Source organism: Hemitrygon akajei, chromosome 14 (assembly GCF_048418815.1).
Source record: "Hemitrygon akajei chromosome 14, sHemAka1.3, whole genome shotgun sequence".
Taxonomy (NCBI): Eukaryota; Metazoa; Chordata; class Chondrichthyes; order Myliobatiformes; family Dasyatidae; genus Hemitrygon; species Hemitrygon akajei.
Window position 1 is genome coordinate 103,930,572 of NC_133137.1, and position 18,186 is coordinate 103,948,757.

The 18,186-nt window shown below is 41.1% G+C and overlaps 1 protein-coding gene across 1 annotated transcript; it reads right to left on the reverse strand.

Moving 5' to 3' along the window:
- Positions 1–3,878: 3,878 nt before the first annotated feature.
- Positions 3,879–18,165, reverse strand: gtf3c6 (general transcription factor IIIC, polypeptide 6, alpha). The gene is made up of 6 exons (XM_073066872.1): positions 18,024–18,165; positions 15,728–15,808; positions 13,721–13,784; positions 13,088–13,132; positions 7,506–7,616; positions 3,879–4,506 (listed from the first exon to the last, which is right to left on the reverse strand). Exons 1-6 carry the CDS (start codon positions 18,081–18,083, stop codon positions 4,157–4,159), a joined length of 711 nt encoding a protein of 236 aa, XP_072922973.1. The 5' UTR covers positions 18,084–18,165; the 3' UTR covers positions 3,879–4,156.
- Positions 18,166–18,186: the final 21 nt, after the last annotated feature.

Below are 18,186 nucleotides of genomic sequence, written 5' to 3' on the forward strand. Positions count from 1 at the left end.
CAGATTATTCATTAATAAAATCCACACATGGAATTACTGGCATGGTTGTAGTCAATAGTTTCAGAAGCAGATAGGATAGGGGTCATCGCTGCCCTGCAAGCCATGGGTTTGTTCCTGATAAGAGGGCTTGATCTTCCAACATTCCTTTCTTTCCATCTGTAAAGGCTATGCTCTTGCATTGAATGACATTAGTGAACTGCATTAATCAAGTCTGCCTTCACTGATGGGTGACTTGTAAAATATTTGTCCATTTTTCCCTCATCATGCATTTGTTGTTGAAAGGTGTTCTACAGTGAAATAGAACAGTACAGAGCCTTTGTGGTTAAAGTGAAAACTCCTCTCTCCCATTTCTGAGCTGATAATGACTTCGCCTCTCATCATGCACAAATGCAAGTGTCCTTGGAGCTGCAGTGAACATAATTTAGTTTAAGTTTTTATTTGTATAGACACAAACACCAAGTTATTGGAGATAAATTGCTGTGTCATGGCATGAGAAACTGAGAAGTACTGGATTGCTGTATTTGCTCTATACTGTATATTCAAAAGGAATTCCTGGACTCCCAAGTTACAGGAATGTTGCAGAGGCTGACCTATAGTACAACACTGCCATCTAGTGCTAGAAGACTTAATTCTTGGATGGAATACAGTACAGAGAATCCTTGCTCCAAACCTACCCATGTTCCTGACCCCACTCATATCCATACTGCACATCCTCAGCTCTGGTCAAAAAGACCATTAGTACTCCAGACTCCAGCTTGCATTGTGAACTATAGTGAGTAACTCAGACAGCAGACGATCAGGATGGCCAAAAAAATTGCATCTCAGATTGTCAAGAGTTTTACTGTATCTATTTGTGAGATTTTGAACAGCATGTGATATCACAAGGAGCTGCCAGTTGAACAGCTTGCAAGGCAAAGCATTCACTTCCACTCTCCATAAAGATTAATCTTCCTTTCAAAATTCAACACTACCTCACAACTCAACTTTTTTGCATGCCCATTCAAAACATGATTCTTTGCTGAGTAATAAAACAATACTTTCCCCCAATAAGCCAAAATGAATACAGTAGCACATTCAAAAGGTCTTTTGTATTGGTATTGGGGGAATGGTTTAAAACTGCATTGAAAGCAAAAGTAAATTCTCTGAAAAATAAACTTTTTTTTCAGATTGGATTTTCTCTCCATCCACTTTCTCTCTAGAAAGAAATCTGAGGTGTTACCAGGACTGAAGGGCTTGGATTATAAGGACAAGTTGGATAGGACTAATTTTTCTCCTGGATTGTAGAAGGCTGAGAGGTAGTAGAAGTTCATAAAATAACAAGTGGCATAAATAAGAATGAATGACCACGATCTTTTTCTCAGAACAAGGGAGCCCAAAATTTTACGTAACTGTCAAAAGATTTAAAAGGTACAGTATATGGAGGCAACGTTTTTCCCCCCTCAGTGGAGAGTGAGTATAGGGAACAAACTGCTAAAAGAAGCTTGGGTACAAAGGAGATGGGTACAATTACAATGTTTTATAAGACATTTGGACAGGTACATGGATAGAAAAGGTTTCCAGCAGGGGTCCCCAACCTTTTCTGCCATGGAGCCTTTTTTGTTAACTGAAGGTTCTGTGAACCCCAGGTTGGGAGCCCCGGGTTTAGAGAGATATCAGCCAAATGCAGGCAAATGGGATTAACACAATAGACGATTTGGTCGGCCTGTGGCCATTAGATCATGGGGTGTTTTCATGCTGTTACACTGTTGTCTGTTCCCAAGTGGCAGAATTTTCAACTGCGTCATTAGAAACGGGGATGGTGCCAGAGGATTGGCATATTGCTCATGTGGTTCCATTGTTTAAAAAAGGTTCGAAGAGTAAACCTAGCAATTATCGGCCTGTCAGTTTGACGTCAGTGGTGGGTAAATTAATGGAAAGTATTCTTAGAGATTGTATATATAATTATCTGGATAGACAGGGTCTGATTAGGGACAGTCAACATGGATTTGTGCGTGGAAGGTCATGTTTGACAAATCTTATTGAATTTTTTGAAGAGGTTACTAGGAAAGTTGACGAGGGTAAAGATCTATAGAGCACTTATAGATAGCGGGGTCAAGGGATATGGGGAGAGGGCAGGAACGGGGTACTGATGTGTATGATCAGCCATGATCACAGTGAATGGTGGTGCTGGCTAGAAGGGCTGAATGGCCTACTCCTGCACCTACTGTCTATTGTCTAAAGCAGTGGATGTTGTCTATATGGACTTCAGTAAGGCCTTTGACAAGGTTCCACACGGAAGGTTAGCTAGGAAGGCTTAATCGTTAGGTATTAATATTGAAGTAGTAAAATGGATTCAACAGTGGCTGGATGGGAGATGCCAGAGAGTAGTGGTGGATAGCTGTTTATCAGGTTGGAGTGGTGTGCCTCAGGGTCCAGTGTTGTTTGTCATTTACATTAATGATCTGGATGATGGGGTGGTAAATTGGATTAGTAAGTATGCAGATGATACTAAGATAGGTGGCGTTGTGGATAATGAAGTAGGTTTTCAAAGCTTGCAGAGAGATTTAGGCCAGTTAGAAGAGTGGGCTGAACGATGGCAGATGGAGTTTGATGCTGATAAGTGTGAGGTGCTACATTTTGGTAGGAATAATCCGAATAGGACATACATGGTAAATGGTAAGGCATTGAGGAATGCAGTAGAACAGAGTGATGTAGGAATAATGGTGCATAGTTCCCTGAAGGTGGAATCTCATGTGCATGGGGTGGTGAAGAAAGATTTTGGCATGCTGGCCTTTATAAATCAGAACATTGAGTATAGTAGTTGGGATGTAATGTTAAAATTGTACAAGGCATTAGTGAGGCCAAATTTGGAGTATTGTGTACAGTTCTGGTCATCAAATTATAGGAAAGATGTCAACAAAATAGAGAGAGTACAGAGGAGATTTACTAGAATGTTACCTGGGTTTCAGCGCCTAAGTTACAGAGAAAGGTTGAACAAGTTAGGTCTTTATTCTTTGGAGCGTAGAAAGTTGAGGGGGAACTTGATAGAGGTATTTAAAATTATGAGGGGGACTGATAGAGTTGACGTGGATAAGCTTTTTCCATTGAGAGTAGGGGAGATTCAAACAAGAAGACATGAGTTGAGAGTTAAGGGGCAAAAGTTTAGGGGTAACACGAGGGGGAACTTCTTTACTCAAGAGAGTTGCAGCTGTGTGGAACAAGCTTCCAGTAGAAGTGGTAGAGGCAGGTTCGATATTGTCATTTAAAAAGAAATTGGATAGGTATATGGACAGGAAAGGAATGGAGGGTTATGGGCAGAGTGCAGGTCGGTCCGGGGACTAGGCAAGAGTAAGCGTTCGGCAAGGACTAGAAGGGCCGAGATGGCCTGTTTCCATGCTGTAATTGTTATATGGTTATATGGTCAGAGGAAATACTGCCAAGAGACTACAGTGGATAAGTACCAAAATTCAGCAAGAGCCAGACAGAGAGAGATGCTGGGCTGGATACAATTCAGCTCACCAAATGTACAAAGATTCCACAAAACTTTCTGCAGATAAGCAAGTTTTCTCTAATCTTAACATTTCACAGTGAAACTACCATGGCCTTCTTCAGCCATAGGGTCCCACTTCCCCAATAAACACAGCTAAAGGACGAGTACGAAAGAGGGCAAAAAGCAGTGGTGTTTAGGGCAAGGGAACACGATGGCAAAGGATAAAACGGTAAGCGAGCTAAGGTCTCTGGCCTACAGCAGGAAAAGGCAGGGAACAGTAGGGTGAATAACAGATACCAACAGATTCTACGACAAAGGCACTAAAACTGATGGGTTTGAGTGGAACTTGAATGGGGGAAAACACACATGCACCATTTTTGTTCAATAGTTCATCAAAAAAACTATTAAGTCTCAAATACTTCATATTTTACTCAAAAACTAAAAAAAAGTTCCTCCCATTCAACAGACAATTCAGAATGTCCTTTATCACGCCAATTATAATATTTCAAACAATAATAATTACACTTCTGTTAGTGTGTAACCGGCTAGACCAGCATGCAGGTACCAAGGCCATTTATCCCACTGATTTTCAAAGCCGTCACTGTCACAATTGGGCTAGGAGCTCAGAGAGCAAACATCAGCATTGGAAAGAAATGGTTGTTAATTGTACCCTCAGTAAAACTGCAGTCAACAATGATTTACTTGGTTTACAGTAAGGTTCTCAGAGCTCTGATTTTCAAGTTCCATTACACCATCCAGAGCAGCAGATGTAATCGCTTGACTCCCACCAGGATGTTCTTCCATGACACTATTCAGTTCTTGATTTGCGTCTCCATTCTCCAGGTCACTAGCCTCACCCTCCGAGGCTGAGGTAATATTGGGCTCTTTATCCTGCACCATCATCAAATCCGGACCTTCTTCAGACATCACTCTGTCCCCAGTGTTCATCGACCTGTTGCGGTTTCGAACAAAGGTACAGATCAAGCCAGGCCTACGTGTGAAGTCATTTTCCTTGATCTTCAAGTACTCTATCCCTCCTGGATAAAAACAAGGTAACAAAATATCACAAAAAATTCAGGCCTATTTGCAAAATAAAAGGCTGCTACTGATAGAAATAATTGGGTAAATGTCACATACTTGCACAAACCAAGCTATCCACAATAGAATCCCAAAGGTCCTTTATTTCCAGCCACAGACAGTGCTGGCATCTGTCAGAGTCTAAATTGTTATTTTTCTTGTAGTTTAACTTTGTTTGCTTATGTTCATATAAATCACCTGTAATTGTTCAGTGAATTTTCTGTAATTTAGTATAGCTGGATCAGCATCCTTACTGTAGTTTCTCTGCAGCCTGGGTCATGCCACTGAACCCCACTGTTTCATAGTCTTGTCCCTATATCAAATGGAATTTCTCTCGTCTAGTTTGAACTAGTTTTTAGCGTAAAAGACAGCCACAACCTTTGTTCTGTCTTTCTCTTTTCCTTTTGTTATTTCTTTTCATTTCACTGTTCCTTAAGTGTTACTTCTTTATACCAAATTTAACCGCTGTAACCACAAGATTTACACCTCATTCTTGATGTCCTAAGAACCTTCTGGATCAGATCATTTCCAGATCCAACAGAATGTTCAAGCCCCATTCCAAAGCCATGAATGCAAAGCCGAGGCCGGAAGGACAGCGTAACTGAGGTACACTATGCTACCTAAAGACGGCTTTTTTTTAGATGAGATGTAGAATCAAAGCCTTACTTGACCTTCAAGGGATTATTCAAAGATAAAAAGGTGCTCTGGACAATATTCATCCATTAACCAACATGGCCATAAACACTTTCTCTTTGGAACATGTTCAGAATCTCACAGGGTTATTTAGTCATTGAGAGAAGATCCCTATACATTGTGGCTGTCTTCATCAGATTAGGTATTAGATCAAAAAATGGATGAATACATGAAGTTTGAAACACTTTCAACCAATTCTTGAATACATTCATCTTAATACATTTTCAACCAATTCTTCTCCAGTAGTGTGCTTGGTTGCTCTCAAGTGATTTCAGAATTTAAACCTCTACTATCTCTGGCAAACCATTTCTGAGAAAGGGATTAGTATGAATAAAACAAGAACTTTGTAGAATGATTTCTCATTGTCTAAGATTTATGGTATTTTGGATATGACTAATCTATTCCATTAACAGTCTTTCCTGAACAACTTTCATTTACAAAATAGCTTTACCATAGTACCACAGGAAGAATAATTGCCAAAATTTGGTGCTAAATCACATGAGACCAAGACAGGAGACATATTCTAAAGATTCTGGCCCAGTGAAGATACAGCTTATGAAACAAAATGGGGAAACAAAGAAATTCAAATGTGCATAAGAGGTCAGAATTGAAGGAATAAAGGTTCTTAGGGTTGCTTGTGTGGAAGGGAAAGGCTATGGTGGAACTGTGAGGTCACATTTATAATAATGGTTAGTAAGTACCATGCCAATAATTCAAAATGTGGAAATATCAAATGGGACAGGAGAAAACCTCAGTTGTTGAATACAGAGAAAAAAAATGCAAAGAGTGAATGAACTATCCAAGAAATATACAGAATCTGGAAAAGAACGTTATTCCAAACAATGCACCACTGTAAATTCAGCCATGGACCTTAGCCCTGACTGATGCAAGCACTGTGCAACAAATGAACCAGTTGATCAGTCCTGCACATCAGCTTGGAGGAATTCTAGACCATTCCTCCTTACAAAACTGCTTCAACTCTGGTTGAATGTTAGAGGGCTTCCTTGCATGAACTGCTTGTTTCAAGTCCTTCCACAACATTTCTATAGGTCAGGACTTTTTGACTTGGCCACTCCAAAATGTGACATTTCTTCTGCTTTAACCATTCTTTAGTAGACTGACTTGTGTGTTTAGGATCACTGACCTGCTGCATGACCCACTTTCTCTTGAGCTTCAGTTCACAGACGGATACCCTGACATTTTCCTGTAGATATTGTTAGTACAATTCAGATTTCATAGTTCCATCAATGATGGCAAGCAGTCCTGGTCCCAAGGTAGCAGAGCAGGCCAAAACCATGACACTGCCACCACTTTTCACAGATGGGATGAGGTTCTTATGCTGGAATGCAGTGATTGCTTTTTGTCAATCATAACTCTTCTCACTGAAGCCAAAAAGTTCTATTTTGGACTCGTGTCCACAGAACATTCTTCCAATAACAAACTTCAGACGGGCAGCAATTTTTTTCTTGGAGAGCAGTGGCTTTCTCCTTGCAATCCTACAATGCACACCATTGTTGTTCAATGTTTGCCTGATGGTAGACCCATGAACACTGACATTAGCCAATGCAAGAGAGGCCTGTAGCTCCTTAGATGCTACCCCATCATTCCCTGTAACCTCCTGGAATATTACATGCTTTGATCTTGGAGTAATTTTATTGTTCAGCCACTCCTGGGGAGAGTAACAACAGCAATTAATTTCCTCCATTTGTACACCATCTGCCTGACTGTGGATTGGACTGCAAACTCTTTAGAAATGGTTTTGTATCCTTTTCCAGCCCAGTGAGCATCAACAACTTTTTTTCTGAGGTCCTCAGAGAATCTCCTTTGATCAAGGTATGGCACACTTCCAAAAACCTATGGTGAAGATCAAACTTTGATAGTGAAGACCCAGGTTTTATGTTCTTTATATAGGGCAGGGCCTCTCACACTCACACCTGATCGTCATCCCATTGACTGAATCATCTGACTAACTTCCCCTTTAAATGAACTGATACTCCTAGAGGTTCACATCCTTTTTCCAACATATACATGCAATATTGGATCATTTTTCTCAATAAATAAATGAACAAGTATAATGTTTTCTGTGTTATTTATTTAATTGGGTTTTCTATCTAGTTTTAGGACTTAAGTGAAGATCTGATCACATTTTAGGTCATATTAATGCAGAAGTAAGAAAATTCCAAAGAGTTCACAAACTTTCTAGCACCACTGTAAGTATAAACAATTCCCTTCAAAGGAGGGGTGTCAGGGAAAAGCAGATTCAGACCTGTGCTCTCTTCTCCCTCCTTCTTCTCACTCAAGAAGGTTCGTTTCATCAGCAGCTTTTTTGTTGTGTGACATTTGTATTTGAGCAATTGCTGGTCCTCCACCTCTTCATCTGCAACAAAATCAGTTGACATTATAAACTCAAGAGAAATCTGAAGATCACAAACAAGAGAAATCTGCAGATGCTGGAAATCTAGCAACACACACAAAATGCTGGAGGAACTTGGCGGGCCAGGGAGCATCTACGGAAAAGAGTACATTTCGGCCTTCAGTAGGATCGAAAGATGCTGGAAATCCAGAGCAACAGCCAAACGAAGGATCTTGGCCTGAAGCGTCAAGTATTTATTTTCCTCCATTGATGCAGCCTAACCTATGAACTGTTACTTGTTTAAACATTCATTCACAAGACATGGGTGCCAATGGCAAACCAATAAATTGTATTTATTGTCCATCTTTAAAGTCTGGCCATTTCAGAAGGAAATTAAGAGTCATTTGGATTGCTATGCACCCAGAATCACAAATTTTTCTTCACTAAAGCACTTTGATGGACTTGTATTTTCTTGTAATGACTATACAATCATTTAATGATCACTACCAATGTTTCTAACTTTATTTTATATTAATATTAACCACATTTGCATTATTGAGTAACAAAATTATGCACTATTTTTAAAGTGGACTTTTGCACCTCCTTCCCATTTTCTGCTAATATACCCACAATCTGCATTTTGATTTATTGTAACATCATGCATCATATTTCATTGCTCAGCCAAGGCGTAGCAGGCAACATTCTCACTGCCAAGTCAAAAGACAATGGACTCAAGCTCCATTCCAGAGTTCACAGTATGGGAGCACAGGGGAATAAGGAGAGATCTTATAGAGGTATACAAAACTGACGGGTTTAGATAGGGTAAATACATGCAGGCCATTCCCCGAGATTGGGCGAGACCAGAACTAGCTCCAGAGTGACAGGTGAAATATCAAGGGGAAGTGAGATTACTCAGATTTCTGTGAGAGTGTGGAATAAGCCGCCAGTGGAAGTGGTGGCTGCAGGTTCAATTTTATTGTATTTTAGCAATACAATGCAGAGTAGGCCCAGCAGGCTCTTTGAACCACAACAAAACCCCTGATTAATCCCAACTTAATCACGGGACAATTTACAATGGCCAATTAATCTACCCGGTATGTCTCTGCACTGTGGGAGGAAACTGGAGCACCCGGGGAAAGCCACACATTTCACAGGGAGGAGGTACAGAGACTCCTTATAAAATGGCACTTTTATTTAAAAATCCAGATGGTTAATATGGCTTTAGGGTTTTCTATAAAGCTTTCTGTACGCTCAATCACCAGAAGACCGAGTCAGCTTACAGAGAGGAGGCGCAGCAGCTAATGGACTGGTGCAGAGCCAACAATCTGCCTCTGAATGTGAACAAAACAAAAGAAATAGTTGTTGACTTCAGAAGGGCACAGAGCGATCACTCCCCGCTGAACATTGATGGTTCCTCGGTAGAGATCGTTAAGAGCACCAAATTTCTTGGTGTTCACCTGGCGGTGAATCTCACCTGGTAACTCAACACCAGCTCCATAGCAAAGAAAGCCCAGCAGCATCTCTACTTTCTGCGAAGGCTGAGGAAAGTCCATCTCCCACCCCCATCCTCATCACATTCTACAGGGGTTGTATTGAGAGCCTGGTTCAGAAATTGCACCTTCTCAGATCGCAAGACCCTGCAGCGGATAGTGAGGTCAGCTGAGAAGATCATCAGGGTCTCCCTTCCCGTCATCACGGACATTTACACTACACGCTGCATCCGCAAAGGTAACAGCATTACGAAGGACCCCATGCACCCCTCTTACAATCTCTTCTCCCTCCTGCCGTCTGGGAACAGACTCCGAAGCATTCAGGCTCTCACGACCAGACTATGTAACAGTTTCCCCCAAGCTATCAGATTCCTCAATACCCAGAGCCTGGACTGACACCTTGCCCTACTGTCCTGTTTATTATTTATTGCAATGGCTGCACTGTTTTTGTGCACTTTGCACAGTCCAGTGTAGGTCTGTAATCTAGTGTAGTTTTCTCTGTGTTGTTTTTTTACGTAGTTCAGTCTAATTTTTGTACTGTGTCATGTAACACCATGGTCCTGAAAAACATTGTCTCATTTTTACTATGTACTGTACCAGCAGTTATGGTCGAAACGACAATAAAAGTGACTTGACTTGACTCAAATGCAGTAATACAGTTGCAAGTAATACAGATAAAGCATTTGACTTGGCTTTATCAAATGCAGTAATACAGTTGCAAGAAAAAGTTTGTGAACCATTTGTAATTAGCTGATTTTCTGCATAAACTACTCATAAAATGTGGTCTGATCTACAAATGTTTGTACATCTTAGTCATAATAGTAGACAAACGCAATCTGCTTAAACTAATAACACACAAACAATTGTACTTTTCAGGTCTTTACTGAACACATTGTTTAATCACTCATAGCCCAAGCTGGAAAAAGCCTGGAACTCTTGTATTTAATAACTAGTAGAACCTCCTTTAGCAGCAATAACCTCCACCAAACGTTTCCTGTAGCTGCTGATCAGACTTGCACCAGAGAGAGGAGGAATTTTAGACCATTCCTCCATACAAAACTATTTAAGTTCATCAATATTTCTGGGATACCTTGCATGAACAGCCCTCTTCAGGTCACTTGGGCTAAGATCGGGACTCTGACTTGACTATTCCAATACACAATATTTCTTCTTTTTAAACCATTCTGTTGTTCATTCACCCTTGCATTTTCATTCATTCTTACTTCAGTGGTTGGTAAGTTGATGGAGAAGATCCTGAGAGGCAGTACTTGAACATTTGGAGAGGTATAATATGATTATGAAAAGACAGCATGACTTTGTCAAAAGCAGATCGTGCCTTACAAGCCTGATTGAATTTTTTGAAGATGTGACTAAGCACTTTGATGAAAGTACAGCTGTAGATGTAGTGTATATGGATTTCAGCAAGGCATTTGATAAGGTACCCCATGCAAGGCTTATTGAGAAAGTAAGGAGGCATGGGATCCAAGGGGACCTTGTTTTGTGAATCCAGAACTGGCTTGCTCACAGAAGGGAAAGAGTGGTTGTAGATGGGTCATATTCTGCATGGAGGTCAGTCACCAGTGGAGTGCCTCAGGGATCTGTTCAGGGACCCCTTCTCTTTGTGATTTTTATAAGTGACCTAGATGAGGAAGTGGAGGGATGGGTTAGTAAATTTGCTGATGACACAAAGGTTGGGGGTGTTGTGGATAGTGTGGAGGGCTGTCAGAGGTTACAGCAGGACATTGATAGGACACAAAACTGGGCTGAGAAGTGGCAGATGGAGTTCAACCCAGATAAGTGTGAGGTGGTCATTTTGGTAGGTTAAATATGATGGCAGAATATAGTATTAATGGTAAGATTCTTGGCCGTGTGGAGGATCAGAGGGATCTTGGTGCCCGAGTCCATAGGACACTCAAAGCTGCTATGCAGGTTGACTCTGTGGTTAAGAAGGCATAGGATGCATTGTCCTTCATCAATCATGGGATTGAGTTTAAGAGCCGAGAGGTAATGTTGCAGCTATATAGGACCCTGGTCAGAACCCACTTGGAGTACTGTGCTCAATTCTGGTCGCCTCACTATAGGAAGGACGTGGAAACCATAGAAAGGGTGCAGAGGAGCCTGGATTGGGGAGCATGCCTTATGAGAATAGGTTGAGTGAGCAACGGAGGATGAGCGGTGATTTGAGAGGTGTACAAAATAATGAGAGGCATTGATTGTGTGGATAGTCAGAAGCTTTTCCCCAGGGCTGAAATGGCTAGCATGAGAAGGCATAGTTTTAAGGTGCTGGGGAGTAGGTACAGAGGAGATGTCAGGGGTAAGTTTGTTTGTTTGTTTTTTTTTTTTACACAGAGAGTGGTGAGTGTGTGGAATGGGCTGCCGGAGACTGTGGTGGAGGCAGGAACAATAGGGTCTTTTAAGAGAGTCCTGGATGGGTACATGGAGCTTAGAAAAATAGAGGGCTATGGGTAAAGCCCAGGTAGTTCTAAGGTAGGGACATGTTCAGCACAGCTTTGTGGGGCGAAGGGTCTGTATTGTGCTGTATGTTTTCTATTGTTTCTATTGTCTTGTTGCATCATCCAACTTCTATTAAGCTTTAAGTGATAGACCGATACCCTGACATTCTCCTGTAATGTCTTTATACAATTTTGAATTCATTGTTCCCTCAGTGATTGCAAGCTGTCCAGGCCCTGAAGCAGCAAAGCAGCCCCAAACCATGACACTCTTTCCATCGTGCTTCACAGTGGGATGAGGTTTTCATGTGCAATGCCCTTTTCCCTCCAAACATAGTGATGTGCATTTCTGCCAAAATAGTTCAACTTTGTCAGGTGAGCTTTTGCAAACTTGAGACATACAGTAATGTTTTTTTTTTGGAGAGCAGCAGTTTCCTCCATGGTGTCCTTCCATGAACACCATTCTTATTCAGGGCTTTTCTTATAGTAGACACATGAACAGAGACTTTAGCAAGTTCTAGAGATTTCTGCAGGACTTTTGCTGTCAACCTTGGGTTCTTCTTCACCTCCTTCAGCATTGCACATTGTGCTCTTGGCAGGACGCCCACTCCTAGGGAAAGGAGCAACGGTACTGAATTTCCTCCATTTGTAGACAATTTCTCTTACTGCAGACTGATGAACATTCAGATCTTTAGAAATGCTTTTGTAGCTTTTTCCAGCTTCATACATCTCTACAATTGTTCTTCTAAAGTTCTCTGAAAGTTATTTCGATCGAGGTATGGTGTATATAAACATATCTTTCTTGAAAAGAGCAGGCTCTGTCAGTAACTTGACTTTGGGTGTGTCTTTTTTACAGGGCTGGGTACCTCTACAACCAACACCTTCAATCTCATTGATTGGAATACCTGACTCCAAATAGCTTTTGCAGAAGGCATAACCCCAGAGGTTCACATACTTTTTTGACTGTGACTGTTCAAATGGGATTGATGAAAAGTCCAATTGTTTTGTGTTATTAGTTTAGGCAGATTGTTTGTCTATTATTGTACCTTAGATGAAGATTAGACCACATTTTATGAGTAATTAATGCAGTAAACCAGGTAACTGCAAAGGGTTCACAAACTTTTTCTTGCAACTGTAAACGCTGCACTTCTTGGCAAAAACAACATGCAACACATAAATCAAAATGTTAGAAATGGAATTTGACTGAATAACACTTCCTCTATGTTGTCCAATAGATCACTTTAGGGCAAATTCATCTTGGTTTGAACTCCCTCAATGCTGTCTCTGAGGACTGGTCCCTCACAAGTTATAAACAGAATGAAGATTCTGTTGAACACTTATAGAGTCTTAATCTGACACCAGAGCAGTGCCATTTATTAGAGTGTGGAGTTTCCATCTCTTACATCAATGAACTTGAAAAAATATTGTACTAAATTTGGTAGTTTGATGCTGCAATATCAAACACAGTGAAAATCAGTTTGAATCTGATTTGACCACCGTTGCAAATGGATGTTGAGCACATTTGATGATATGTATTTATGCAACCTTTACACACCTGGTTTAAAAGTCTCTTCAAATACCACACATGTTCCCAAGGCATCTATAATGGAATATGCAGCAAAATTAGTAGATATTCAATGATTGATTGGTGCATATACAGACCACATAAAAGCTCAAACTGTCGCTTAGTTTCCCATCCAGCATTGTGTTGAATGGGAAGCCATCTCCCGTCAACAATCTATTGCTGTTATACAAAAAGCAAATTGTGCAGCAAACCTATTGATGTTTTACCCTAAGGAGATGATACCATTCCTTTAGCTTCTTCCAGTTACTTTTTAAAAGCAACTTAAGCATAAGTCGAAACTCTCCCCTACTAAGTCTCTACAGAAGAAGTTGGATGTCAGTAAAAACTCTACACTCTTCAACTCTACACAAGTGATAACAAGGCAGCCGTTAAAGTCCTTCCCTGATCACCTACTTGATTTCTATATGGATTGTGAAGCTATTTCCATATTTGTGTAGGTTAGGAAGCCCCATTGTTCTAACCAAGAAAACACCAATAATCATTCACAGGGATCTTCCTGGTAATCAGGACCTAAAACCCTCAATAAGACATATGTATCCACACCACCAGATAAGCTATTCACCCACGATGCCCCAAAAATACATTAAGTGGTAAAATACCTGCCTTCGTACTCTCCGGCAAACACCAATCTATCCACCTGCATGATGGGCTGCTCAGTATCTATACCCTGGGAAGAAAAGAAGAAAGCTCGATACTTGAGGTGATTTGGAAATTACTCACAAAAACCCATTTAATAGACTACATAAAACTTAAGTCTTAACAGTCATAGGAAAGCAAGTCAGCTAGAAACAAAGCTGTTAGCTCCTAGTTTCGCGTATGTTACATGACCATCATTTAGTCCATGACGCATGCACACCATTAAGAGAACCTCAAAGTCTAGAGGCTCAGGAACACTGGACCAAACACCCTGCTCTCCCATCCGTTACACCAGCCATTTAATTATCTCACACTATACTGTTTTACACATCCCTGGTTCTAAGTCGTGTGGGATGATACAAATCAGCTCCTACCAAAATATGCAAGGCCGATGTTAACGCTGTGATTAACAATGACTCAGAGGAGGGTCAGTTCACTTCAGGATCTTTCTTGTTTTTTAATAAAGAATTTTCATATTTGTACTTGCATTTAAGGGAAACTTGAAAGGGCTTCAGTTCAAAGTACAAACTATTAACATAGGGAGGCAACCTTCTCTTCAGCCCTGGATTAGTACATTAGAAGGCAGAGGTAATTACATAGCAATGAACAACTATCAAATGTGAAGACAATTCATGGACTTGGGCATAAAGACCTACATTGAGAGCACCATTTATATCTTCAGGATGCCTCAATATATTACCTATTAAAAAAATAACATCACATAGGACACCTGGCAGTTAGCTCTCTACAATAATGAAGTAAAAAAACACACACAGATGAGATCTTTTGTGGAGAGATACACGTGACAGATCAAAACTTGGTTGGGGGGGGGGGGAGGGGGAGGGTGGAATCCTTAAATATTCCATTACAGCATCAGACTAGATTTGGGTTTGAGCTCAATACTTAACTGATTTAGACACAGGTCAAGGCAAATGGGCAATTTCAGCTCGGAATTATAACCACTAGACATTAAAGCTACTTTTGCATGGTTGAAAAGACAAGCAATACGTAACAACCACCCCTTCCAGCAAGGCTTTCAAGTTACCGTAGATTCCGGACTACAGAGCGCACCTGATTTTTAGCCGCTGGCACTAATTTTAGAAATAAAATCATTTTTTTAAATGTAAAGGCCGCACCGGATTTTAGGCCGCACCGGATTTTCGGCCGCAGGTGTCCCACGTTGTAATATGAGATATTTACACAGAAAGATATTACACGTGAGGATTTTTTTAACTTTTAATTAAATCCATATGGTAACAAAAACAAATACATATTGCAAATGCTTTTTTTCGAACCGTGCCCGTACGCGGCTACTTTTAAATATACGTTGCGTATACTTCTTTACTGAACAACATTCCAATATCTCCTAACGACTGGTAAAAAATATATATACTGCAGCCTACCAGGAAAAGTTATTGATACCTTTAACTTAAAAGCAGAGTTCGCTCGGATCCAAAGCCGCTCGCGGAATCCGCTCCCCCCTCCTTTCCGTTTCATCGCAAACGGCATTTAAAAGCAGATTTCGCTCAGATCCAAAGCCGCTCCGCCGCTCCCCCCCTCCGTCCCGTTTCATCGCAAACGGCATTTTCCCACAAGACGCCGCGAAACCGGGTGTGTCGTCATAGCATCCCGCGATGTTGTACAGAAAACAAATATAGTTTAAACTAAGAGGGTAGGTAGCACAATGCTTCGAGTGTTTTCCATGTTGATGAGGGTGAGTACAAATGACTGATTTACAATAATTTAATTGTGAAAGTGCGCTTGATTTATCGTACAATTTCATTGGACCTCTGTGAACTACTCATCAATTTTATTGGTCTACTGTTACGAGGCAAAATGTTTACGAGGCGGCATGAAAAAAAAATGCATTAGCCGCTCCGGATTATTGGCCGCAAAGTTCAAAGCTGTTCAAAATGTGGGAAAAAAGTAGCGGCTTAAAATCCGGAATCTACGGTATCTGTTTTTACCACTCACCACAATTTTGCATTCATTTCTACACTTCAAGAGGAAATCTGGGTCAATAATCCCAGACAGCTCCACCACCACCAGTTGTTCCTGTGGGGATTGGAAAGGAATAGTCAGCTAAACAATCCAAGGCTGTAACACAACATCTAATATAAGCAGGAAAAAAAACAGAATTTGCTAGAATACTCAATGCCCTGGAATTCTTTTTCTTTCTACACACATGGTCTGACCCTCTGAGTAGTTCCAGTGCCTTATTTTTAATTTCAGTTTCCCAATGTCTTTTTTTTGTTCTCTGAGAGCCAATGGAGGCATGTCCAACAATGCAGTTAATTATTCAGTTTCTACATGATAGTGTCACTTATAAGGCATAGGAGCAGAATTTGGCCATTCAGCCCATCAAGCCTACTTCACCATTTGATCATAGCGGACTTATTAAACCTCTCACCTCTATTATCCTGTTTCCTCCCCATAATCTTTGACACTTTTACTAATCAAGGACCTATCAACCTTCACTTAAAATATACCCAATGACCGGACCTACACAACAGTCTATGGCAATGAATTTCACTGATTTACTACCCGCTGGATACAGAAATTCCTCCTCATCTCCCTTCTAAAAAGATATCCTTTTATTCTGAAGCTGTGCCCCCTCTCCCACTATTGAAAACATCCTCTCCACATCCATCCTTTGCAGGCTTTTCAATATTCAGTTGGTTTCAATGAGATGTCCCTCATCCTTCTAAACTCCACCAAGTACAGACACAGAGCTGTCAAATGCTTCTCATACATTTAGCTTCTCATCCCCATGATAATTCCCGTAAATCTCCTCCAGACCCTCTCGAATGCCAGCATATCCTTCCTTAGATATGGGGCCCTAAACTGGACAATATTCTGAATGTGGTCTGACCAACTTCTTAAAGCCTGGAAACTCTCCAAGGTGCAAATCCATGGTCTATCGAGACTAATGGAGGCCTACACACGCCAACTCAACCTGCAAGTTAACCTTTAGGGAATCTTGCACAAGATCTCCAAGTCACTTTGATTTTTGGATCTTCTCCCCATTTAGAAAATGTCTATGCCTTTATTCCTTCTACCAAAGTGGATGACATAACATTTCACTACGTTATATACCATCTGTCACTTCTTTGCCCACTCTTCCAAACTGTACAAGTTCTTCTGCAGACTCCCTGCTTCATATGCCTTACCTGCCCTTCCACATTCCTTTGCATCATCTACAAACTTGGCCAGAAAACCATCAATTCCATCACTCAGGTCATCAGCGACAGTACACCAGGAAAGGGTTCCTGTATTCCCCCTCTTTGCTTTCTGCCCGTCAGTCAATCTTCTATCCATGCCAGTATCTCCCCTATAATACTAGGGATTCCTATCTTGTTTTGGCAGCCTCACGTGCAAAATCATAATCAACCGACTCATTTGTCAATCCTGCTTAATACTTCCTTAAAGAATCACTAAAGTCAGGCTTTTCCTGACAGGAGTGATTCTTCCAAGATAATAATCGAATGCCTCCACAATTAATTCAATTACTTCTTTCAGAACTCCAGCCAGTCCAGGTGACTTACTCACCTTCAGACTTTTCAGCTTCTCATCTCCTTAGAAATAGGGATTACACTCACTTTGGTACCCTGACTGTCTCAAATTTCTGGCACGTTGCTGGTGTTTTCTACAGTGAGGTTTAATGAAAAACACACATTAAGTCTGTCCTTCATTTCATTGTTGTCCCTCAGCAACATCTTTTCCTGCTCTCTGATGTCCACCCTTGCCTCTGTTACTCTTTATATATCTGATAGAAACCTCTAGCGCCTCAATGTTGCATTCAGATTTACATATTTTAGAATAGGATTTTACACTACAACCTTCTGACTTAAAAAAATGGAGACGCAGAATCCAAATGCTAAAATTATAAAGCAGGAAATAATAGGCAAGATTACAAAAAAGTGGTTAGGATAACCGTTGATCCATCTTTTACTATGACAGCGGTTGTGAGAGGCATACGGGCAGAAACTTCAGCCACCTGAACTACTAAAGTAGGTAGACCAATTCCGGTTCATGGCCAGCACTTCATTTACCGAAGGGTCTCGACCCGAAACGTTGACTGCTTCTTTCAACGGACGCTGACCGACCTGCTGAATTCATCCAGCTTTTTTGTACGTCTTGATTTGACCACAACATCTGCAGTGTACTTTGTGTTTACTTCATTTACCGTAATAGGTACACTACCGGCTCCGGCCCTTCCGCCGCGAATTCTGAGCCGAGACCGGGCCTTTCTCCCCTCATCACCCCTTACCTCCTCTTCCCAGTCGCCACTCTCTGACTGCTGCAGACTCCTCGCCACCTCAGCAGCCATCTTGCGAACATCCTTCCAGTACTACCAATCAAACAGTAAACAATCGTCAAACTGCACCTCCAGCTCCTCCAATCGAACACCGAACGGGACCGCCAACTCCTCC